The 27,066-nt window shown below is 39.3% G+C and overlaps 1 protein-coding gene across 4 annotated transcripts in view; it reads right to left on the bottom strand.

Moving 5' to 3' along the window:
- Positions 1 to 6,115: 6,115 nt before the first annotated feature.
- The window catches only part of RXYLT1 (ribitol xylosyltransferase 1), a 33,877-nt gene continuing 12,926 nt past the window's right edge, over positions 6,116 to 27,066 (bottom strand). For 2 of the 4 annotated variants that reach the window (XM_011728336.2, XM_011728338.3), the window contains exons 4-6: positions 15,150 to 15,464; positions 12,091 to 12,261; positions 6,116 to 8,830 (exon numbers count right to left, since the gene is read on the bottom strand). In XM_011728336.2, the coding sequence (XP_011726638.2) occupies positions 8,413 to 8,830; positions 12,091 to 12,261; positions 15,150 to 15,464 (904 nt within the window). In that variant the 3' untranslated portion in view covers positions 6,116 to 8,412. Of the gene's footprint in view, positions 8,831 to 12,090; positions 12,262 to 15,149; positions 15,465 to 25,962; positions 26,099 to 26,538; positions 26,628 to 27,066 lie in introns of those variants that run through there. The other 2 variants (XM_011728337.2, XM_071071514.1) reach the window with 2 other exon arrangements.

A 27,066-nucleotide genomic window follows, 5' to 3' on the forward strand; every position in this document is an offset into this window, starting at 1 on the left:
ATCTGTATTTAAAAAAATCTGTATTTCTGCTACAGGAAATAACCCAACTACAATGTACAAAACTAGAAGACACATTTTTGCCTAATTAGCTTACTTAAATAAAATAACTATAACTCTTAAAATAGTGTTTTAGGCCAGGTGCAGTGGGTCACCTGTAATCCCAGTACTTTGGGAGGCCAAGGTGGGTGGATCTCTTGAGGTCAGAAGTTCAAGACCAGCCTGGCCAAAATGATGAAAATCCGTCTCCAATAAAAATAGAATAATTAGCCAGGTGTGGTGGTGGGCACCTGTAATCCCAGCTACTTGGGAGGTTGAGGCAGGAGAATCGCTTAAACGCAGGAGGCAGAGGTTCCAATGAACTGAGATTGTGCCACTCCAGCCTGGGTGACAGAGTGAGACTCCATATTAAAATATACATATATAGTGTTTTAATTACTGCTTTCATGGTAACAAATATAATGAATGACTATCAATAATTGGTGATGCTTGTGAATACTGATTTTTCATAGACATTTAAGCTGTTGTTTTATATTTATGAAGGTCTTATGTTAGAAACTATTGATACTGTATTAAACTTTATATTTCAGAAGTTCTACTTGCTAGTTATGACTTTAAATCTCAAATTATTTTGTAGATTAAATAATATATCTCATAGGTAAGATTTTTTTATACAACACCTGATTGTTTCTTCAATTTGTAATTAATCTCAGTAACATCAAATTGTTTTTGTGGTAGAAATTTACTACCTGAAAAAAAAATGACTATATTATTTAAAAATTTGCCTAAATATAAATTTGAAAAACAGTACAAGATTTCATGAATTTATTTATGTAATTTTTTTTTTTTTTTTTCCATACAGGATCTTGTTCTGTTGCCTAGGGTAAAGTGCAGTGGCACGATCATGGCTCACTGTGGCCTCGACCTCCTGGGCTCAAGTGATCCTCCTGAGTAGTTGGGACTGCAGGCATATGCCACCATGCCCGGTTAACTTTAGTGTTTTTGTAGAGATAGGGTTTCACCATGTTGCCCAAGCTGGTCTTGAACTCCTGGGCTCAAGCAATCTGCCCGCCTTGGCCTCTAAAACTGCTGGGATTACAGGCGGGAGTCACCATGCCTGGCCGATTTCATCAATTTAAATGTATGAGTGTTAAAGAAAAGAACAAGTGCTGTTTAAGTTCTTTAGCTTTATTGTTACAAATAATCAAAAGGGAGAGTCGTTTGATTCATTCTTTCCCTCTAGGACAAAACATAGTCTCTGTTGTGAAATAAGAATTCACTCATGATGTGGACACATCTTCTTGGCCACCATGCTGATTAAAACATACTTTTAGAATATAATACCTCAAAAAATATGTTTAGATGTATTTGTTATGCTATAGATTCCATTACTTTGTTAGAGACTCAAAATTACAGTGGCTTATACGTGGTAAAGCTGAAAAAAAGTTCAAAGCTCCTTTTCTGCTAGAGTTTTATATTATAGTGGAAGGAGGTAAACTAACAAAGAAATATATCTAGTAACTGAATGAAACAAATGTTATTTAGCTACTAAAATAGTGGTATGAATGACACATTTTTATTTCAGAAAGAGAAAAAAGCTTATATAAAAGTATGCCCAAGAGAGTATGTTTACTGAACAGATAATGAGGGAAGGCTAGAGCACTTGTTGAGGGGTGGAAGAAGACAAGGCTGGAGAAATAGGTTGGAGTCAGATTGTGAAGGATCTTGGAATAACAATTTATAAAATGTTAATTTTAGCTGGGTACAGTGGCCCATGCCTGTAATCCTGGCACTTTGGGAGGCTAAGGCAGGTGGATCACTTGAGGTCAGCAGTTTGAGACCAGCCTGGCCAACATGGTAAAAACTCCATCTCTACTAAAAATACAAAATTAGCTGGGCATGGTGGTGCACGCCTGTAATCCCAGCTACTCAGGAGGCTGAGGCAGGATACTTGCTTGAACCTGGTAGGTAGAGGTTGCAGTGAGCCAAGATTGCGCCACTGTACTTCAGCCTGGGTGACAAAGTGAGTGTCTGAAAAAGAAAAAAAAAAGGTAATTTTATGTTATAGGCAACAAAATGCCACAGGTGCCTTTAATTAGGATTGTGACCTGATAGTGTTTATATTTTAGGAGAATGTATATGTCTCCTTCTCCTCCTTCTTCTCCTTCTCCTTCTTCCTCTTCCTCTTCCTCCTCTTCTTCTCCTTCTGCTTCTTCCTCTTCCTCCTCTTCTTCTCCTTCTGCTTCTTCCTCTTCCTCTTCCTCCTCTTCTTCTCCTTCTGCTTCTTCCTCTCTTCTCCTTCTCCTCCTTCTCTTTTAAATACGAGATCTCACTCTGTCATCCAGGCTGGAGTGCAGTGGTGTGATCTTAGCTCATTACTGCTTCAGCCTCCCAAGTAGCTGGAACTACAGCTGCATGCCACAAAGCTTCACTAATTTAAAAATTTTTTTGTAAAGATGGGTCTCACTGTGTGACCCAAGCTGGTCTTGATTTCCTGTCCTCAAGTGATCTTCCTGCACTGGCCTCGCAAAATGCCTGGATTACAAGGCACAAGCCACCGAGCCTGACCTATTATTATTCTTTCATGGCATTTTTCCTTCAATGAACTTGACATTTCAGATTTAAAGTTTGTTGAAACTGGAAATGATTAACTCGCACCCATGAAACTAAGGCAGCGCTGGGAGTTGGAAAGGCAGGGAAGACACGCTGTTGTGGTTGTCCCACTGAGATGAGACAAAATCTGCAAATGAGGGAGAGGTGGGGATGGAGGGAGAGGCCTTATTCTAGGAAGACTTGAGGGTAAAAGGCACAGAATTTGGTGATTAATTGGAGGAATAGGGAGGAATAAATATGATGTTACAGATTGTAGCTTGGGAAATAGCTAGTGAAACCATTTACTGAGATTAAAAATGTTTGAGAGGAAATAGGTTTGTGTGTGTGTGTATTTTGGAAAAAGGCAATAACGAATAGTTTTAGTTATGTGGTTTAAGTGCCCAAAAGACATATAGGTGGGGCTAAAAGAGCCATTTGAGGGCCTATGACACACTGAAGATGCCAAGTCTTATGCCAGAAAACTTACAGCAAGTGGGACTCTAATTCTTTCTGAAGATGCTAAAGAACTACAGTCATGCGTGGCTTAATGATAGGGATATGTTCTAAGAAACACATCCTTACATGATTTTGTCGTGCAAACATCATAGAGTGTACTTACGCAAACCTGAATAGTACAGCCTACTACATACCTAGGCTACATGGTGTAGGCTGTGGCTCCTAGGAGGCAAACCTATATGTACAGCATGTCACTGTACTGAATACCATAGGCAGTTGTAACACAAATGTATTTGTGTAGCTAAACATAGAAAAGGCACAGTAAAAATATGATATAAAATATTAAAATGGCACATGTGTGTAGAGCTCTTATGAATGGAGCTTGCAGGCCTGGAAGGTGCTCTGAGTGAGTGAGTGAGTGAGTGGTGAGTGAATGTGAAGATCTAGGACATTACTGTAAACTACTGTAGACTTTATAAACACTGTGTATTTAGCCTATGCTAAATTTATAAAAAAAATATTGTTCTGGCTGGGTGTGGTGGCTCATGCCTGTAATCCCACCACTTTGGGAGGCCGAGCAGGTGGATCACCTGAGGTTGGGAGTTCAAGACAAGCCTGGCCAACATGATGAAACCTCGTCTTTAAAAAACATAAAAAATTAGCTGGGTGTGGTGGCGGGTGCCTGCTATCCCAGCTACTTGGGAGGCTGAAGCAAGAGAATCGCTTGAACCTGGGAGGCGGAGGCTGTGGTGAGCCAAGATGATGGCACTGCACTCCAGCTTGGGCAATAAGAACAACTTCGTCTCAAAAAAAAAAAAAAAAAGAAAAAGATAAAATATTTTTCTTTCTTGATGAATAAATTAATGTTAGCTTACTGGCTTACTGTAAGTTTTTACTTTATACACTTTTTAAACCTTTTGATTATTTTGTAATAACACTGTTGAAAACATACATTGTACTGCTGCACAAAAATATTTTTCTTTTTTATATCCTTATTTTATAAACTTTAGTCTATTTAAAAATTTAAAAAATTTGTTACTTTTTATTGTCTTACTTTTTGTTAAGAATGAAGACACAAACACCCGCATTGGCCTAGGCCTAGACTGAGTAAGAATCATTAACATCACTGTCTTCCGTCTCTATATCTCACCCCACTACAAGGCCTTCAGGGGCAATAATAGGCATGGAGCTGCCGTCTCCTGTGATAGCAATGCTTTCTTCTTCTGGATACCTCCTGAAGGATCTGACTGAGGCTGTTTAACTTTTTTTTTTTTTTTTTAATAAGTAAAAGCAGTACACTAAAAAATAATGATGATATGGTTTGGATCTGTGCCTCACCCAAACCTCATGTAGAATTGTAATCCCCAGTGTTGGAGGCAGGGCCTGCGGGGAGGAGAGTGGGTCGTGGAGGTGGATTTCCCGTGGTGCTGCTTTCCTGGTAATAACTGAGTGCTCGTGAGATCTGGTTATTTAAAAGTGTGGGCCGGGCGCGGTGGCTCACGCCTGTAATCCCAGCACTTTGGGAGGCCGAGGCGGGCGGATCACAAGGTCAGGAGATCGAGACCACGGTGAAACCCCGTCTCTACTAAAAATACAAAAAAAATTAGCCGGGCGCGGTTGTGGGCGCCTGTAGTCCCAGCTACTCGGGAGGCTGAGGCAGGAGAATGGCGTGAACCCGGGAGGCGGAGCTTGCAGTGAGCCGAGATTGCGCCACTGCACTCCAGCCTGGGAGACAGAGCGAGACTCCGTCTCAAAAAAAAAAAAAAAAAAAAAAAAAAAAAAAAGTGTGTAGCACCCACCCCCTTTTCCTTCTGCTCTGGCCATGTGAAGACATGTCTGCTTCCCCTTCGCTTTCTGCCAGGATTGTAAGTCTCCTGAAGTTGTCATGCTTCTGGTACAGCCTGTGAAAATGTGAGCCAATTAAATCTCTTTTCTTTATAAATTACTCAATCTCAGGCATTTATTTATAGCAATGCAAGAACTAATACAAATTGTATACAATACAAAAGTATAGTATAGTAAATACATAAAGCAGTAACATAGTCATTTATTGTCATTATTAAGTATTATGTACCAGACCTAATTGCTGTACTTTTACTTGACTGGCAGTGCAATAGATTTGTTTACACCAGCATCACCACAAACACGTGAGTGATGTATTGCACTACATATGTCATCACTAGGCTATGACATCACTAAGCGACAGAAATTTTCCAGCTCCATTATAATCTTACGGGACCACTATCAAATATGTAGTCCACCATTGACTGAAATGTCATTATGTGGCACACACATGTGTACACATGTGGTGCTACCACAATGAATCAGTTTTTGGTGATCCCCTCTGTGATAAATTCATCCTCATGGATGGAGATGACTGCAATTCTGTGCCTGCACAGATCAATGGTTCTACAGACCTAGAGGCAGTTAACTTGAATATCCTATTCTCATCTCCAGGAGCCTCAGTCTCCCAAACCAATGTACCTGTGCCTGAAAGTTCTCAGTCCTAATTAATTAATTAATTTTTAATAAACAGAGTCTTGCTCTGTAATCTAGGCTGGAGTGCAGTGGCACAGTCATAGCTCACTGCAGCCTCAAACTCTCGGGTTCCAGCAATCCTCCTGCCTCAGCCTCTTGAGCAGCCGGGACTATGGCACATGCCACCACACCTGGCTAATTTAAAAAATTGTTTTCTTTTTGTAGAGACGGGGTCTCACTGTGTTGTGCAGGCCTTGAGCAATCCTTCTGCCTTGGCCTTCCCAAGTGCCGGGATTATAGGCATGAGCTACTGCACCCAGTGCCAGTTGATTTCAGAGAAGAGAAAAATAAATGCTGCTCCAATATCTCTTTGCTGGTACTGAAAGATGCAACCAATTTATTCATCCTTTAAATTCCACTCAGGACAAGTCTGAAGGCTGTACCCCTGAACAGCCATTTCTCTGAGTTCCCACGGCTCTTCATAAATGTCTACACAAATTCTTAGAATGAACATTCTGTAATACTTACATAACGATCTTCCCCATCAGGCTGTGAGTCCTTGAGGACAGGACTAGTTTTTTTCTTTTTTAAAAAATTCCTAACATTTAGCTAAATTCCTGGTACATAGTGCGTATTATAAAATATTCAAAAATTAGCCGGGCGTGGTGGCACATGCCTGTAATCTCAGCTACTTGGGAGGCTGAGGCACAAGAATTGCTTGAACCCAGGAGGCAGAGGTTGCAGTGAGTCCAGAGCACTCCAGCCTGGGTGACAGAGCAAGACACTTGATCTTAGCCAAAAGGCCAGGAAGAGATGAGATATATATTCTAAATAGCCATTAGATTTGAACCCAGATCTTGGTAAGTTTTAGCGCTTCAAACTTTACGGACTCTGATTTTGTAATAAAACCACCAAAACTATGCAGGCAGATTTCTCACTAGTTTTAGAACCAACGGATGGCCTAGAGTTGGCCTCTTAGTTACTCAGAATCTCCATATGGTAAGAAGAGATGTTAGAGAACATTGGGAAATTTCTTTTGATATAATTCACTTTCTCTTGCCCCATGGTCTTGACATTCCAAAGACTTTGCTGCAACCAATACATCAATGCAGAAAGCATTCTTGAAAAGATTATAGGCAACAGTAAGTCTCATATAAAGAGAAAGATGGTACAATCTTGTTGGTGAAATACAGTACAGGGACTCCTTCTAGTCAAAGAACTGTATTAAAGCCTTGGACCCGGCACACATCCCTGTTCAAGGGGAAGGCAGAATGGAGACTCCGGAAGATGGAACATATGGTCACTGTGTTGGACTCTTTTGGTTTGGAAGTCAGCTCAAGTAACCAAGGAAATGAGGGATAGAAAACGTAATTCTGATGACTCACATGGGGGTAAGAAAAATGCAGTCTCAAAACTCATGGGGGCTGGGGTAGTAAACCCATGGGGGCAACTCTGGGCACAGGATTGGCCCTCTCCTTGACCTTGTTGCTAATATCTTTACTTCTCTCATAGCCCTGATGCTAGTTCATAGCTCCTACTCCATTGCATCCTGTTTTGCTCTTATAGTTGATTCCCAGGTCCTCAGTATTTCCTAGTTCAAAATGCCTTGAACTTGTTTGCCTCATTTCTTTTTTGTTTCAATATCTGGGATCACTAGGAAGCCTATCAACAGGATGCCGTGAATCAGTGCCCACAGCTGTGACGTAAGGTGGGGACAGAAGCTGAGAGTCATCTGTGTGCACTGCCATTAGCAGGGGCTGTAGGTGGGGCAACTTCCCTTAGAATTGGATAGGGTTGCAGCAGGCTCTCTGACTCTCCAACAAAGTTAAGGTCCTTTGCATCCAGGCTTCCAGACCTTCTGATGATGGGACACACTTTTTTTTTTAAAAGACAGGGTCCTGCTCTATCCCCAAGACTGGAGTGCCTCTTAGTGACATGGCCATAGCCCACTGTAACCTGAGACCCCTGGGCTCTAACCCTAACCCTAAAATGGATCAAAAATCACTATTTTAGTTACATGTGTGTGTATACACACATAAAGTACCTAGTGTATGTGCCTAGTGTGTCATACACACACACGAGGTACTTTATATTTCATTTCATATTTACAACCAAACCTGTGAAGATAAATTATCTTCATTTTATAACAAAAGGAAGTAAGACTCAGAATGCTTAGGTGGCTTGCTCAAGGTCCTTGGTTAGAAGGTACAGAGGCAATGTTTTAACACAGATTTTGTCTGACTCCAAAACATGGCCTTTCAACTACATAATGCTGTGTCCTAGAGTGGGTTTATTTGCATTCTGATAGTTATTTATAAATTGACAGATAAAATAGTATGATTTACCATGTACAATATGATGTTTTGAAGTATATATATATAGTTGATTGACTACAGCTAATTAACATATGCATTACCTCACAGTTCTGTGGTGAGAACCCTTAACATCCAATCTCAGCATTTTTCAAAAATGCAATATATTGTCATTAGCTATAGTCATGATGTTGTATAACAGATTTCGTGAACTTATTCCTCCTGTGTAACTGAAATTTTGTATCCTTCGACGGACAAATCCCCATCTCTGCAACTGTTTCAATAACCCCAGCCCTGAAGCCCCCATTTTATAGAGTGGGTATGCATTGGTGAGAATAGCTGGTAAATGTTGACTCATTCAACTCTGTAGAAGTGAATCTCAGTAACAGTTTAACTACATTTTTAGCTTGTACACAGGAGTGGCCTAATAAGGGAGCACTTGGTCAGCGTGACATACATCATCTAGACTTTTCAAGGCTACCTTAAAGAACATCTATAAATACACACACAAAAACACACTTATACACTCAGTAGTCAAAATGATTTTAAAAATCACATCTTAGCTCAAAAAATTAAGTTAACTTTTATTTTTCATTAAAAATGAACTTTCTAAAATATTAGTAAATTTCATTTTAAGCTCTGCCTTGAAGTGCTGATACCACTGAAGTAACATTTTTCTTCTTTCAATTTTTTCTTGTAAAATTATAGTTTTCTCTTTTTCTAAAACAGCAGGGAGTTCCTTCCAGTTCTTGATAAAGATAAAGGGAGCGCCCATGGACTTGAGTAACTGCAGAGGAGCATTGTGGTGCACAGATGTATTCCCACAGCTGCCAGCTGTCATCACGTCTTCCACCACAGGAATGGAGCCATAGGAGCAAGCCTCATAGATTCGATAGCATTCTGTGTTTACTCCGACCGGGCACAATGTGAGATCACTCTGAAGCAAGGCATCTTGGTAATTCTTAAGACTTTCATTTGTTTCCTGAGGCTGCCAGCTAAAAAAATCAGAAAAACAACTGTAGTTTTCACTTTACTAAGTATGTATTTTGTGAACAGAAATACCTTATCTTTTAATAAAATCAGTTTCAGGAAATGGTGAAACTTATAGAGATGACAGGCATAAGAGATATCCAAAATCCTGGCCCAAATAGATTTCTTAAAAATGTTGAAGAATTTGAACATTTTACAGTTGTACATTTATAAAATCCAGTAGTCACCGTAACACTTCTGAATGGATAATGATAATTCAACCTATACTTTCGGAGTGCTAGGTCCTCTCTTCCCTACCTTACCCTCATGGAGCATATATTCTAGTTCTGGTGGTGGAGATGGATAGTGACCAAGTGAAGTCAGTAGATCATTTAGATGGGGTAGAATACTATGAGAAAAAAGCACAGGAGTAAGTAGAGCAGGAGTTTCTGAGGGGGTAGGGTTGCAATCTTAAATAAGTGATGAGGGACTGTCTCACTGCGGCAGCATCTGAGCACAGAGTTGGGGATGAAGGAGCAAGCCATGTAGATCTTGGGGGATAAAAGAGCAAGCAAGAGTGAAGGCCATGAGACAGCATGTGCCTGGCATGCTCAAGGAGCTGCGGGGAAGCCAGGGTGGCTGAGGTAGGGTAACTGAGGAAGCAGGCACAGAAGATAAAGTTGGAATGGTCACACCGGACTCTATCACGCAGGCTTTTGATCATGGGGTGACACGACGTGATGTAGGTTTCATCAGAATCAATCTGGCTATTGTGTTGAGAATGGACTGTACAGGGGCAAGGGTAGAAGCTGAAAGATCAGTAAAGAAAGATACATGTGGCTGGGCGCGGTGGCTCATGCCTGTAATCCCAGCACTTTGTGAGGCTGAGGCGGGTGGATCACCTCAGGTCAGGTTCGAGACCAACCTGGCCAACAAGGTAAAATCCCATCTCTACTGAATACAATAATTAGCTGGGTGTGGTGGCGGGCACCTGTAATCCCAGCTACTTGTGAGGCTAGGGCAGGAGAATTGCTTGAACCTGGGAGGCGGAGGTTGCAGTGAGCCGAGAATGTGTCACTGCACTCCAGCCTGGGCAACAAGAGTGAAACTCAGTCTCAAAAAAAAAAAAAAAAAAAAAAAAGATTTCTCCTGACTATTCTCAGTGAAATAAGCAATAGGGTCATAAACTAAGAAAGGTGGAGGTGTTAAGAGTGGAGAAAGAAGAAGGTATAAAACAGTCTCCTAGGAGAGTGGGAGAATATAGGGACCAGGGAAATATAAGACTGCTGGGCACCTGAGGTTCAAAGTCATGTGTTTAAATCAAGGTCAGTTAGCACCTTTCTCCAATTATGTTTAGCTGCATGGGTGCAGGCACGGAGTAGGCAGACAGCTGGATTTAACCAGAGTTATGGTTTGCCAGATTAGGGGAATAGGGAGCTGAAGGTATAGGCAATTATGATTGACAATGAAATTTAAGTTGGGTAAAGAATAAAATGAAGAGAGGGGAGTGAAGGACAACAGAAGGGCAGTAGGAACAATAGATTCTAAGTGCCAGCTGAACTGTCAGAGTCAGATTATTACAGGGAATAAGCTGGAATGACAGATGATGGTGGTTGTAGAAAGAGATGCTGGGACTTGAGATCATGTTGAGAAGGTGCAGTATATGTAATGACCAAGTCTAGGAAATGACCATGAGAGAGAATGGCTGAGGTTGGGTGGAAGCCCAGATCACTGGAGGAGGGAAGGTGAAGGAACTGCAAAGACCAAAATGATAGAAAGACCATCTATGCAGATTTGGCAGTCACCAAAAATTGAGAACAGAGTAGTGTCAGACAGAGTTAGAGAGTACCAGGAGCTAAACTCTTCGAAGAAGTAGGGGGATAAACCCAAGGGTAAGTGCATGATTTCAGAGAGTAAGGGTGATGGATGGTTTTGTCTGCTGACATGAGATTCAAAATTGGGATTATTAGGGAGGAAAAGGGGAGAATAGTCTAGAAGCAACAATGAGAAACAAGGAAAACATCTACTCAACTTCTGGCTCAATGGTATGAGAGGAGTTACAAGAATTATTCCCATAATAACCTTTGTTATTTTATACTGTCCTCATTCATTCTACTCTAGACATACTGGCCCTGTTGTTCCTGTAACATAGTAAGCACACTCCTGCCTCAGGGCTTTCACTTTTCCCTCTGTCTGGAATAGTCTTGTCCCATATATACACAAGACTCACCAGTGCACATTCTTAAGGCCTGTGCATAAATGAAACCTTCTAATGAATGCCTTCCTTGGCTATTCCAAAATAGCAAATGCTCCACCACCAACACCCAAGCCCTCTCTATGCCATTCTTCTGCTTAATTTTTTACAGGGCATTTATCATCTTCTGACACACAATATATTTTACTTGCTTGTCTCCTCCAACAAGCATTTAAGTGCCAGGAAGGCATGGACTTTGTTTTGTTCACTGCTGTATTTACTGTGGGTAAACAGTTTCTGGCATAGAGCAATTGCTTGGTAAACACTGACTGAACGAATATGGTATGGTTACATTAGCAATAAAGAGTACCTGTTATCATTTAAAAAGTAAAATTCCAGACCTAACCGGACATTTTTTAAGGCATTACTTCCCTCATGACTCTGCATTATGCTTTATTTGAAAACTTGATTTGCCTATTTAAAAACAAAATAAATGATTGTAAATTTACTTCCTTCACACCATGAATACCTGTTTCCTGGTTACTACACAAAAGAAGAAATTTAACCCTATCAAGTCTCCCTATCCAACCATTCATCCACTCACCATTTATCCTAGGCTGACTTGGTGCAAGGTCCTATGTTAGATCTGGGGATTCACAGAAGAAGAATACAATGTCCGTGTCCTGAAGATGGTGTCAGATTCCTGAATTCCTGAATTTGTGAGGGGTGCTGCACACCAGTCTTGGAACACTGAATTGGTCCATTGCACATCATCTCAGGGATGAACCTAAGTATCTCGTTAGCATTTATAATCTCCTGTGTGACTAACAAATATTACTGAGGAAACCCTAACAACTGAAATTTGCAAATGACAGTTGCCAGTGTTCCTCTTCAAGATGGACTAGTCATAGGAGGTTCTCCGTATTTTAAATGTGTACAACCCAGTCTTTTCACAGTTTTAATTACTAATGTATCCTCTGGGGAAAGACTGGTACAGAGTTACCCATGCCTCTTTGGAAACCTGTGTTTCTACATAAAGCAACTCTCAGACTGGACAACAAAATGAATGAATTAAATAAGCATAGAACTTACTGTTCTCTTGCTGAAACCCAACAAAGCTTATCGTTCCCATCTTTTTTCAAAATGTTCATTAGTGCCTGTCTGGATGAATTTTCATAAATCGTTCCTAAGAAATTACATAAATATGGCCTCTCATCATGCAGCATTGACCAACTTGCCTCCACCACAGGAAAATTCCTGTATCTATAAAAATAAATACACATGAATTAATATATCTCCACCACAGGAAAATTCCTTATATCTCTAAAAATAAATACACATGAATTAATATATGATATAGAATTGGCAAAAAATCCCCCTAACCCAACCTCTTAGGTAGCAAGAAGTACATAAAAGAGGTTTAAAATGTGATTTCTAAATCTCAAATTGTAATTTTCCATGCATACTTTGCAAAGCTCCCTGAATCTAGTAACTTAAAAAATTGAATTTCACATTGACATCTCTTATAAAATTGTCATAGAGATTTTGTGCCTAAAGTTCTTTGTTTTTGACATTCTTTAACTTGCATTACTCATCTGCAGCTGTTAGGCATGTTACATTCAAAACCTTCAAATTATAAAGACTCTTCTGTATTCATAATGATCATGATTTAAGCAACATTTTAGCCAGGTGATGAAAAGATTACAGAATGCTCCAGGGGAGGCAGATGGATGGGGAAAAGGAAGATGTTGATCAAAGGGTATGAAGTTTCAGTTGGACAGGAGGAATAAGCTTTAGTGATCTATCACACAGAATAGGGTGACTATAATAAATAATAATGCACTATATATTTCAAAATTGCTAAAACAGATTTTATGTTTTTACCACAATTGTTAAGTATATAAGGTGATGGATTTGTTAGTCTGATTTAAGCATTCTACATTGTAAACATATTTCAAAACATCATTTGTACCCCATTAACATATATAATTACTATTTGTCAATTTAAAAAAAAGGAAAGATTTTATATTTTGCTATTGCAAAGGGCTCTGATAAATTAATCCCAAGGGCTTTTCAAGTAGATTAAAATAAACTGACAGATAAAAAAACATGGTATGCCATACAGGAAAAGTTACCTCTTTTTATAAGCATTTGGAAATACCAGGGATTAAAAATGTGTACCTGAAATATGACCTTCACACGAGAACAAAATTTTACCTAACAGTTAGTATATAACAGGGTTTCTTAACCTCAGCATTACTGACATTTTTGGTTAATTTTTTCTCGTGGAGGCTGTCCTATACATTGTGGGGTGCTCAGCTGCATCCCTGGGCTCTATCTGCTGGATACCAGTTTTGACAACCTCTTTCCTCCAGTTGTGACAATCAAAAATGTCTCCAGGCCAGGCACAGTGGCTCATGCCTGAAATCCCAGCACTTTGGGAGGCTGAGGCAGGCAGATCACTTGAGGTCAGGAATTTGAGACCAGCCTGGCCAACATGGTGAAACCCCCTCTCTACAGAAAATACAAAATTAGCCAGGAGTGGTGGTGCCCACCTGTAATCCCAGCTACTTGGGAGGCTGAGGCAGGAGAATCGGTTGAACCTGGGAGGCAGAGGTTGCAGTGAGCCGAGATTGTACCACTGAACTTCAGCTGGGGTGACAGAGCAAGACTTTGTCTCAAAAAAAAAAAGTCTCCAGACACTGCCAAATGCCTCCTGGTCAGCAAAATTGCCCCTGGTTGAGAACCATTGACCTATATAAGAAATATACTGGCCTAGTGAAACAATACCGTGATTACCAAGAGGTTCCATCTTATACTATATGAAAACATTTTACGAATGCAGGCTCTGCTCAAAAAATAGATTTTTAAGAGGGTCTTAATCCTGGCTTTACTTAACAAAAACCTTTTTGTCTGGCCCTACCCCAAACCTACTGAGTCAGGATATCATAGGAGTAGGCCTGAGAATACATCTCATTACTGGCACAGATGTGCCAGTGACATCTGTGTCGCTAACTAGGCAGCAGTCTAAGGCCACATCCAGCAACCAGTGACAGAATAATGAATAATGAATGTATGATTCAAAAATCATGTCAGTGAGATTTTTCATAATTCATCCACTCAACAAATACAGAATGTCTACTCTGTGCAGGTGCTGTTTTAGGCTCTGTGGATAGAGCAGTGAACAAAAGAGAGAAAAATCCCTGCTCTCAGGTTTATATACTAGTGGCAACTTACCTTAAAGTCAACTTGCTCTTAATTAAAAACATCCTATTAACAGAAAGATAAAAATATGCTTTTCATTTTATAGTTGGAGAAAAACTGTATCTTTTTGTTTTTTATTTTTTTTTGAGAGACAGTCTCATTTCACTCTGTTGCCCAGGCTGGAGTGCAGTGGTGCAATCTCATCTCAGCTCAATCTCCTGGACTTAAGTGATCCTCCCACCTCAACCTCACGAGTAGCCAGGACTACAGGTGCCATACAGGAGTCCATGCCACCATGCCTGGATAATTTTTGATTTTTTGTTTGTTTGTTTTTGTAGAGATAGGGTTTTGCCATGTTGCCCAGGATGTTCTTGAACTCCTGGACTCAAGCAATCTACATACCTTGTCCTCCCAAAGTGCTGGGATTACAGGCAGTGAGCCACTGCACCTGACATAAAAGACTGTATCTTGAGAAACCTTAGCTATCATTTAATTAATCCCTCCTTTTATAGAAGGGATTTGTATAAATTCAGCCAGTCTCAAACAGAATGGTACAGTATATTCCTGATATAATAATATTGCCTTTTTTTTTTTTTTTTTTTTACTATAAATAGATACTACCATTGTTTTTAAAAAAAGTCAATCTGCCATTTCTCTGCTAAATATCTTTTTATGGTACTCCTAATGAGCTTGAAAAATCCATTCTATGCCTTGGGGTTTTAAAAGAAAAAAGTAACTCATCTCCCCATTAAAGAATAAAATACTCTTAAAAACATCATAATTGTTATTGAAGGATGCAACCACACCCTATTTTTATCGCTGAGAAAGACTGTACCTGGCCTCAATAATCCCAGAAGAACTAAATTTATTACAATTTTGAATAAGTCTTCCTGGTTCAGAAATTCAGGTGTTAGGGTCTAAGAATGTTTCATCATATTTTTACTTACGTTGCTACTCCTAAAGGCCACTGAAAAACATCCACGTCATTAATCCAGGGGCTGTCATATATTATGAAAAGCAGCTCCACGAAGCCTCCATTTCTTTTGAGGAATGGGTTTATCCACTCATTATTACAATGTTCATTTCCGAGCAAAACAACAGCAAGATGCTGGAGTTTTTGAATTTGCACTAAATTTTGTGCATAAAGTAACCACTGGGTGGCATAAAAGATCTTTGCTTTTTCTCTTCCATTTAAAATGAGTACCACATTATTCACATCAACGGAGAAGTACCCCGGTATTACAGCTGGACCAGTGATGAAGCTGTTAAAAACAACACAACAAAAACAAGAGACAAAGCCTGAACAAAGGTATTTGGTATCAGAAGTTCATCATTTTATACAAAATCTACAATGAGATTTAATCCATATTCTTTCTAGAAGTACAATTTCTATAATACAATTTCTTTTGAACAAGTTTGAATGATGGGGCATAGCTGTAGATTAATGGTAAGCTTTGGTTGTAGACAGATCAATTTGCATATCATACAAAATGTGATTTTTTTTTTTTTTTTTTTGAGGCAGTGTCTCAACTCTTGTGGCTCAGGCTGGAGTGCAGTGGTGCAATCTTCGCTCACTGCAGCCTCAACTTCCCTGGCTCAGGTGATCCTCCCACCTCAGCCTCCCAACTAGCTGAGACTACAGGTGTGCACCACTACATGCAGCTAATTTTTTGTAGAGATGGAGTTTCACCATGTTGCCCATGCTGGTCTTGAACTCCTTGGCTGAAGCAATCCATCTACCTCAGTCTCCCAAAGTATTGGGATTACAGGCATGAGCCACCATGCCTGACCTTTTTTTCTGTTGTTGTTTTAACCACACTGAAAATAAATGTTGGCTAGAATTTAAACTCTTAAGCAAAGAAATATAATAGAATAGTATGGAACTCTTAAAATAATGGTGTAGTTCAAACCAGAAAGGTATTTAAAGTCAGTAGTTCTCAACCCTTTTATAGTGTGAGCTGCTATTACACTCTTCATCTGAATCAATGGATGAGAAAGTGTTGACAAATTGAAAAATGAAGAATGGCATTATAAACATTCCATGAATGTTATATCTCAAAAATATAAGGTTAAAAAAAGCAAGGATTAGGACACTTACAAAATATAATTATACATAAACTTGAAAGTATAGTCATAAAAATTATTTATGCATATATATTTAGGATCAGTATTAATATAAAAATTTGAGAGAATCCACATCAAATTCATAATAGCGATTCTATCTGAGGAGGAAGGAAGAGGAAAGGGACTAGAAAACAGTATAAAGGGAGCTTTACCCTTACTGAAAGTATTTAATTCTTTTAACAGGAAAGTTAAATATCTGAAGCAAATATGACGGAGAGATGAAATTTGTTAGTTTTGAGTAAATGGGAATTTGTTGTATTACTCCTTTTTTTTTTTTTTTTTTGAGACAGAGTCTCACTCTGTTGCCCAGGCTGGAGTGCAGTGGCATGATCTCAGCTCACAGCAGCCTCCACCTCCTGGGTTCAATTCTCGTACCTCAGCTCCTGAGTAGCTGGGACTGCAGGCACCTGCCACCATGCCCAGCTAATTTTTATATTTTTAGTAGAGACAGGGTTCCGCCATGTTGGCCAGGCTGGTCTTGAATTCCTGACCTCAAATGATTCACCTGCCTTGGCCTTCCAAAGTGCTGGGATTACAGGTATGAGCCACCGCGCCCAGCCTACTCTCTTGTTTAAACTGTATTTTAAAAAAGTTATCATTAAAGGAATAGACATGTATCATAACTCATTTTTTTTCATATTAAGTGCTGCCTAGAACAACCAGTATCATTGAAATATTTCCACTAGTATGAATTAAATGTAACAAATACCATTTAATTCATCTTAAAATCAGTCACTCTTATCCTGGATTCTTTACAACCTGCTTAAACCCATTTCTTTATATCCTGATAGAATCTTTTAATTTTCAGCATAAATATGCCCAAATCCTGCTTTCATTGCTTCTTACTGCTGGGGATAAAAACTAACATTTGTTCAACGCCTTTTATATACATGATACATAAGCACTTTGCATGGGTCATCATCAACCCCCACAACAACTCTGAGGAGTTCATTATTCTCTCATTGGCATTTGTGAAATTGCACTTTAGCTGCACAGCCTGTAATGGCAATGCTGAGTTCTCAACCAAGCTCTGTCTCACTTCAGAGCTTAAGTTTTTCCATAACACCATGGTTAACAAACACTAGAGTAAACAGATATTAGTTAAAACACAAAACCTAAATATATATTTTACTATGTATACATGTACCATATGATTTATATGACATTATTCTAAAATTATATAACATACAGGGACCAGGACTATGTTTTGAGGACTATATTTGCCTTGGACAGTATCTAGCACTGGCAATGACTAATGATTCAGTGATCATTTAGTGATTTAAGATAATATGCAGAATCTGAGGGGCTAGAAAAACTAGCAATGATGATGATAATTATGGTATGCTTAAAATATTTATTATTGATAGCATTTGAATACTTAATATTTCTCTTTTAGAAATATAAGCAGGTATAATTCTTAGAGCATGAGAAAGTCTTCCCGTCCTCCTTCCCCATGTTAGGCCAATTTTATGAAGGAAGAAAAAGGAAATCGTGAGAGAGGTTCTATGACTTGCATAAAGCTAGCTGACACTAGATAGGAAATGGTACAGGTTGGACTCAAATTTGGTTGACGTTAAGCCCATATATATCACGTGCCCAAACAATTTTAGAGTGCCATACAGCTGGGTGTGGTGGCTCATGCCTGTAATCCCAGCACTTTAGTCGGCTGAAGTAGGTGGATCGCTTGAGTCCAGAGTTCGAGACCAGCCTACACAATATGGTGAAAACCCATCTCTACAAAAAATACAAAAATTAACTGGGCATGGTGGTGCATGCCTGTAGTCCCAGCTACTCAGGAGGCTGAAGCAGGAGGATCACTTGAGTCCAGGAAGTTGAGGCTGCAGTGAGCTGAGATCACGCACTGCACTTCAGCCTGCGTGACAATGAGACATTGTCTCAAAAAAAAAAAAAAAAAAAAAAAGGTTTTAGTCAATGTATTAAAATAAAATATATGAAGTTATTCTCAAATGTAACTTTCATGTGAAAGGAGTATCTTTCTAATTTTATTGATCCACACAAATTAACAAAATGAAGTATGATTCGTTCAAGGGCACATTTATACTATCTTGGTCTTGGATGCCCACAGCTCCCTGTGTTTTGGTAATGGTGAAAGCCAAGGGGTCAATACTGGGAAGCTAAGGTGTAGGTCAGAGGTTCTCAGCACCTTTAGTGTTCCTGTAAATTTTTCAGTGTCTCCCAAGCTAAAAGAAATGCTTAACAGTTCAATTTTTAAAGTCATTAGGTCTGAACAACCTAGTAAGTATCTATGTCCTAACAGCTTAAAAGTGACTTAAAAAATAATACACAGACACTAAAAGAAAAAATCATATTCCTATTTCATTCTTAACTAATCACAAGTATTTAATAGCATGTGTGAACCTGCTGAGCACTATACAACTTCTCAAACCTTGGAATTCGTGGACACTGTCAGTGTCATTTCCTGTTCCACAGATTTTTGTGCAGTGCATGCATTTTATCACGGCAACCATGGAAAACCCAGCTTCACAAAGTCCTGACATTGTTGAAATAAATGCAGGGTGATCTAATGTTGAAACTGTACTACTTTGAACTTGCAGTTTGCACGGGGCATGACAGATGTCAAGTATCAGTGTTTCCCGTAAATATTTAAAATAGTTTGTGATGTCCCACAGTGCCTCCATCAAGGAACCACAGATCTAAAAGATGAAACTGTAAGGGCCAAAAAAATTTCATTAGACTCAGATACTTGGTTTGTATATATGTATATACGTGTGTTGGGAAGTCTGTTAGTCAAACTGCAATGGGTTGAGAAGTAAGGAAGTGATTACAATGAGTATAGACAAGGATTCTGAAAGTTTTGAAGAGAAGGCGATAAAGCAATAATGGATGAAGAAGTGGAGAATAAAAGAGAGCAAGAAAGTAATGCATAGAACAAGGTCCTACAAGCAGATGGGATGCACAGGTAGTGGGCTTTACTTGAGCCAGGAAAGATCACTCAATGTTTGAGAGCTTGGAAAGAGATAAGGATGTGTGAGGGACCAGATAGAGAGTAGGTACACGTTAGAGCAGCTAGTTAAGAGAGGTAATTATGATGTCCTCAATTTTCCTGATGAAAGAGGAGGCAGGGTTGTCTGCTGAGACAGACGAAGTAGGTAGATGTTGGGTGGTGGGCTAGGGAAGAGTGGACAAATTTGCTCCTGTTTCCGTATTTTCTATCTTTGTGTCACATTAGCTACCTACTCATGCAGACCAGAAACTAGGGACTTGTCAGATGTTTCTCTCTCTCATCTTCCCATCTAATTAATCCCTAAATTCTGACCATTTTGCTCCTAAATATTTCTGGAATTTGTCCCTGGCTCTGACCCACCACCACTTCCCTATTTCATGCATTAGTTTTATCTCTGTTGGATACTTCCAATCTCCTACTTGGTCTGCCTGCAGTCAGCTGTCTCCTTCAAATCACTTTCCCCCAAGGCTGCTAGGGAAATCTACACACACAAACACATGACAATATCACTATCCTGCTTAATCATCCTCAACTGCTTTTCACTACCCTAGAATAAAATCCAAGAGCCTTAATGTGGTACATACAAGGCCCACCATGATCTGGCCCTTGCTCAATCCTCCCAATCTCAGCTACCCTACCTCTTCTTCATGCTCTAGGAATACTAATTGGTTTGCAATTCCATGCACAAACCCAAGTTGATCAGTTACGAGCCTCTAATGTCACCTCTGCTGGGAATATAATCTTTTTTCTGCCTTCCTAACTTCTACTCATTTTAAAGACTGCTCAGCTATCACCTCCCTTAGGAAACCTTTGTTGATAGGCTCCACACCCCTAACTCTACTCAGATTGAGTTCATTGCTTTTCTTCTGTATTTCCATAACAACACGGTAGATAGAGTATGCATATTCTTATCATTATGCTTTCTATATGGTATGAAAATAATTTATAAGGCTGGGCACAGTGGCTCACGCCTGTAATCCCAGCACTTTGGGAGGCTGAGGCGAGTGGATCACCTGAGGTCAGGAGTTCGAGACCAGCCTGGCCAACATGGTAAAACCTCGTCTCTACTAAAAATACAAAAATTAGCTGGGTATGGTGGCGGGTCCCTGTAATCCCAGCTACTTGGGAGGCCGAGGCAGGAGAATTGCTTGAACCTAGGAGGTGGAGGTTGCAGTGAGCCAAGATCGTGCCACTGCACTCCAGTCTGGATGACAGAGCAAGACTGTCTCAAAAAAGAAGAAAAAGAAAATATAATTTATGTGTTTGTCTCAACCACTAGTCTGTGAAGTTCTTGAGGTTAGGAGAAGGCATTTTATTCATTATGAAATTCTTCAGAGCCTACTATGAACTAAACATTAGGCACTCAGTAAATACTGAATGCATAAGCAGTAATTTTCTTTAAGAAAGTTATTTGCTCTACCAATTTACCTAAGTTCTCCTACTGCATTGAAAATATAAATCAAGTTACAAAAATCCAATTTAATAACTTTCTTGCTATACATTTATTTTGCAAAGTGAGGCTTATGTATGAGATATTATAGTACACTTACACATGATGAATGCTACACTTTCATTCCTAAGGTTATTAGTCAAGCATCAATCATAAAATTCAATTAACTGAAGAATAAATATATATATTAAGAACTCATATCCAGAATTTTAAAACAGTGATTTGCTTTTCTCGATGTCTTGGCATATATTTAATAATTAGAACTTATAATTTTTCGTATTCTCTCTTTTGCTACTGATGTAGTTAAAAACTTTCCTCCTAATAAGTACTTTTCAATACTTAGAAAGTCCAGAGAAATCATTCGAATATTGAGTTTAATGCTGATTGTGGAAACAATATATTTTTGGAATCCAATATACAGGTGACCCTTAACACAGGTTTGGAATGCACAGGTCCACTTATACACTGATTTTTTTTTCAACCAAATTGACGGAAAATACAGTATTAGCAGGACGCAAAACCTTACTAAAAGGTAGGACCAACTGTTCCTATGCTGCAGAACTTGATTCTGTGCAGATTTTGGCATACTGCCCCCGAATCTCAATCCCCCACATACACCAAGGGATGACTATATTGATTCATTCTTTTTTTTTTTTTTTTGAGATGGAGTTTTGCTCTTGTTCCCCAGGCTGGAGTGCAATGGTGCGATCTCAGCTCACTGCAACCTCCGCCTCCCAGGTTCTAGCTTGCCTTAGCCTCCCAAGTAGCTGGGATTACAAGCGTGCACCACCACACTCAGTTAATTTTTTTTTGTCTATGTTTTTAATAGAGACAGGGTTTCACTATGTTGGCCAGGCTGGTCTCGAACTCCTGACCTCAGGCAATCCGCCCACCTCAGCCTCCCAAAGTTCTGGGATTACAGGAGTGAGCCACCACACTTGGCCTGTTACTGACTTTTTAAAAAATTTTTTGCCTCCTAAACGCTTTTTTTTTTTTTTTTTTTTTTTGAGACAGCATTTCACTCTTGTCACCTAGGCTGGAGTGCAATGGTGCAATCTCCGCTCACTGCAACCCCTGCCTTCTGTGTTTAAGCAGTTCTCCTGTCTCATCTGCCAAGTAGCTAGGACTACAGGTGTGTGCCACCACACTTGGATAATTTTTGTATTTTTAATAGAGACAGGGTTTCACCATGTTGGCCAGGCTGGTCTCAAACTCCAGACCTCAGGTGATCTGCCTGTCTCAGCCTCCCAAATTGCTGGGATTACAGGCATGAGTCACTGTGCCTGGCCAGCCACCGCACCCGGCCCTAACCTCTTCTAATAGTTGGCTTTTTTATTTTATCAATTTCTTCTTTTTTTATTGACAAGACTATTGCAGTAGGCTTTGTTTCTAATGAGTGGTCAACACTAAAGTCTTACTGGGATTGCACTTTATTTTTAAATTTTTATCCCGTAATTCTGGGGATTTTTATGAGGTTTTCTTGGTTGTTTTTTATGTATTTATTTGCATATAACAAACAATTTAATTCTTTGTTCCAAAATAATTCATATATTCAAATTATGTGCTCCTTTTATTTTGTTTCTTGAAATCAAAACGTTTAAGACTACTAAACATTTTACTCCTTGCCCTGAAGATGAGGCCTAATTTAAGAGATGAATAATCAGCTGATGACTGATTCAACGAATGGCATTTGTTTCATTATTTGTCTTTGGGTATTTATGTGGATGCTAAAATTTGCGGGTGAAAGGGAGATACTCTGGGACCTTGTAATCATATTGAAAAACAGGTTATTTACATGGTCCCAGAGAATCTCCTAGTAAAAATGACAATGGAAAAAACAGTAACTTTACAGTGAACAAACCAGGCAGACTGCACCTTAGCCAAGTGATCAAAGTTAACATAATCAGTAATGGGAACAAATATGACACACCAAGGATGACACGATGTTGTTTCTGAGGTATTCGGAACCAAAATACATAACCTGAATTGAATTGTGAGGAAACATCAGACAAACCCAAACTAAAGGACATTTTACAAAATAAATGGGCAGTACTCTTCATAAGTCACAAGGTCAACAAGGACTGAGAAACTATCACAGACTGGCTGAAGCCAAGGAGATATGAAACCAAGCACACCATGTGACTCTGGATTGGAAACTGGGCCAGAAAAGAGACAGCAGTGGGAATGTGAGTATGTGTAAATTAGATAATAGTTTTGTATCAATGTTGTTTTCCTGAAAAAAATAATTATACTGTAATTATGTAAGATGTTAGCATTTGAGGAATCTGGATGAAAGGTATAACGGATTTTTTTTGGTACCATTTTTGCAATATTTTTGTTAAGTCTAAAATTATTTCAAAAATAAGTTAAAAAAATTAAAACATTAAAAAACAACAATTTCCTATAACTTTATAGGAAATAATTTGGGTATATTTAAATATTAGCAGTTTAAATGGCTGTAGATTAAATTTCATATAGATAAATGCTCAAATAGAGGAGAAATGAGTCTGGCGTTATATTTAACATTGGGTTCAATTATTATACATTTTGAATGACACAGCCTGTAAATTCAGCTCTCATTAAGGAAAGGTGTTATAAACATAGAAATAGCCTAACTTTTATATTTTAATAGTTTTTTTTTTTTTGAGACAGGGTCTTGCTCTGTCACCCAGGCTGGAGTGCAGTGGTGCAATCTAGGCTCACTGCAGCCTTGACCTCGCAGGCTCAAGTGATCCTCCCTAGTAGCTGGGACTACAGGTTTGTGCTGCCACACACAAAGTTTTTGTGTTTTTTGTAGAGACAAGGTTTCACCATGTTTCCTAGGCTGGTCTTGAACTCCTGGGCTCAAGCAATCCTCCTATCTCAGCCTCCCAAACTGCTGGGATTCCAGGTGTGAGCCACTATGCCTGGCCCTTCTTCTTCTTTTTAATTTTTTGGCACAGGGTCTGTCGCCCAGGCTGGAAAGCAGTCACGTGATCACAGCTCACTTGCAGCCTTGACCTCGCAGGCTCAAGCTATCCTCCCACCTCAGCCCCACAAGTAGCTGGGACAACAGGCGCTAATTTTTGTATTTCTTGTAGAGATACAGTTTTGCCATGTTGCCTAGGCTGGTCTCAAACTCCTGAGCTCAAATATCTGCCTGCTTTGGCCTCCCAAAATGCTGGGATTACAGGTGGGAGCTACCACGCCCAGTCTATATTTTGATATTTTAAAAATAAATTTTTAGCCGCCTCTGCAGCTTGTTCTATCACCCATACATTAACATACCAAAATACAAGTATTTTTTACTTCCTAGGTGAGGTTATCATAAGATCTTGCTTTCACATATTTTGCTGACAAATCAGATATTTATTTATTCTACTACAGTGAAAACTATGGAAAGGCCCTCTGTTTTATTCCTAATTTTTTTTTAAATGAAAAAACATGGGGTTTCACTATGTTGCCCAGGCTGACCTCAAACTCCTAGGCTCAAGTGATCCTCCTGCCTTGGCCTCCCACAGTGCTGGGATTATGGGAGTGAGCCACCATGCCCAGTTGAAAGGCCCTTTAGGAATAAGATATTACTTATGTTGCTCCAAGCAGTACATAAATTAATAACTTTATAAATAAATCCACTACCCCCTTCCGCTATTAGTTTGTCTGAGTTTGCAAGGAGATACTAATGCCCATTTCCATAGACTAGGAAGGAGGAAAGGGGAAATTAAACATTAGGAGGTGCTCAACAATTATTTAGTAGAAAATGAATTAATGGATACTTTGATCTCTCAATTTATTTAATATTTTAATTTTGAAGAATTATACATTTAATGCCAGTATAAATACATTTTCCCAAGCTAGGGAGCAATGATATTTTGGTGGTCAAAGTTTTAAGCAATATGACTGACAACTTAGTAAGAAACTGAGAACAAGAACTGTGGAGAAACCATTTCCTTGGGTAATGAACAGAGCAGAGTGGACTATAATAGAGATCTGAGTGTCCTACAGCAGCTACACATCAATAGAGAGAGGAAATAGGAGTAAGGGCTGGACCTCCAACTGTGAATAGTCTACCTTATGATGTGGCATTTTGGAATTCATGCTAGGTGGATTTAGCTGGCCCCAGAAAATCCTACTGGAGTGTACCAGTAACATGAAAAGTTACCACTTAAAGGCTACAAGAAAGACCTTTCACTGATGGTGACCTCCTTTCTCTTATATCATACATAACCCTCCAAGCAAGGATCTCTTTGCTCTGTAGTTGAGGCCTAATTTAAGAGATGAGTCATCAGCCGATGACTGATTCAAGCAATGGCAATTCTCTTATTAAGTAGGCTTCAGTATTGTAAGAAGTTGTTTACTTGATGTTCTAATTTTTATCTATCCCAAAGTTCTTTTTAGGTAAGGGTGATAATCTAAAAAAATTATTCAGTGTTCATTCAGACTATTTATGATCCATTCTATGACAAATTGTGTTCTGAAGAGAAAATAATATAATACTATCCCATATGAATCAAATTTATCTTTTCAAAGACAGCTAAGTTGTTATTCCTTTTGGTCGTAAATATTTGTTTTCCACCCCACTTCTCTCCATTTCTACTACTATTTAGGCAGCTTACCTGTAGCTAAAGGCAATTTTAGTTTCCTAAGTATATAAAATCTCTTAAATGTATCACCAAGAGATGAATGTCTATTGTAGAAATATTATATATTAGATTTAGGGGAGAAAAGATTTTCTTTTTTATTTGCTTCTATTATAATTTCATGCATCAGGTATGCTTTTATTGCAGCACTTCACTCTTTTTTTTCATAATTATGAGTATAGCAAAAGGGGGCTATTAATTTAGTTTGTGTAAGCAAAAGCATCAGAGAACCCTTCAAGTATATACATGCACTGTGCACCCTGTGCCTAAAATTCACTAAGTAGTAAACATAACCCTGAAAAGTCACACAGTTAAAAAAATTAAAAACATTGAAAGATAATCAAGAATTGGGCACATTAGATGTACAAAAGTTAAATCACAGTTAACAGGGATTATGGCAAAATTATAATTTAATTACTATAAAGAGGATATTAAAATCTAAAAACATTTAAAAGTCAAGATGAGGTTATAACTGGGTTGTAGCAGATTAGGAAAAAAATTCTAGACCCAAAGCATTGATAAGAATTTCTAAAAATGACTCCATTTAAGAATTCAGCATGATGCCAGCCAGTGTTGCATACCTATATTCCCAGCTACTCAGAAGGCTAGGGCAGGAGGATCTCTTGAGCCCAGGAGTTCGAGGCTGTAGTATGCTATGATCTTGTCTGTGAACAGTCACTGCACTCCAGTCTGGGCAACATAGCAAGACCCCCATCTCTTAAAAAGAAAATAATTCAACATGAAATTATAGAATCGAGTATATTTAATATTGGAGGTGACTTCTAGATGATGCGGATTAATCTATCATGTTAAAGGAAGGACCATGGCTCAATCCCATCTTTACTGTTTACTAGTCATTTACTCTCTCAGAACATCAAGGTTTTCATTTGCAAAATGGGAGTAATACCACCAGCTGCACAGGGTGGTTTTGAGGATTAAAATTCACTGAGCTAATATCTGTAAAAGCCCCTGGAACACAGCAACTACTTCAATGTTGCTGTTGACTCAGGATTCTTTCCATTTTAAAATAAGACAATTGTCCGGAGCTGCACGCCCTGGCCATAGCGAATAATAATTAAGGATTAAACGCCTGAGCTGTGTTCATTTCCACCCCACACCTTCTCCCTATCTTTGCCTTTTTTCCCCTGTACTAATACCTCATTAAAGATGGCGCTCTTCCTGCTGCTTCTTCACTCACTTTTCCCGCGCCCGGGAAAATTGTTACTTAATAGCGCAAGCGCAACATGACGTCCCCGGAGAAACGGAAACTAACCTGACCACGCCCTCGGCAATGAGATCATTTCCACCTTAGCCCAACCCCTTCCCTTCCAAGTGTATATAAGGAGTGCATTACCGCCATTAAACGAGACTTGATCAGAGCACTGTCTTGTCTCCATTTCTCGTGTCTCTTGTTCCCCAAATTCCCACCCCCTCCTCCAGGGCCTGCTCTGACTATCCCGCGGGCCGGGATAGACAATAAGACCCCAGAAGGCTGGGAAATCTCATAGCACGCCAGCAGCAGAGCTGGGACATGACTGTGGGCCTCAGTGTTTACTCTGCCAGGCTGGAAGCCAATCTCACCCACAGCTGGATGCCTTCTAAGCAGCCTGAATGCTCATTAATCTTTGAAGAGGCATAAGAGCCAAGAGCTGGCAATTTCTCATTTCTTTATCTTGACTACATGG

The sequence above is a fragment of the Macaca nemestrina genome, chromosome 10 (genome assembly GCF_043159975.1).
Source record: "Macaca nemestrina isolate mMacNem1 chromosome 10, mMacNem.hap1, whole genome shotgun sequence".
In the NCBI taxonomy this organism is placed as follows: Eukaryota; Metazoa; Chordata; class Mammalia; order Primates; family Cercopithecidae; genus Macaca; species Macaca nemestrina.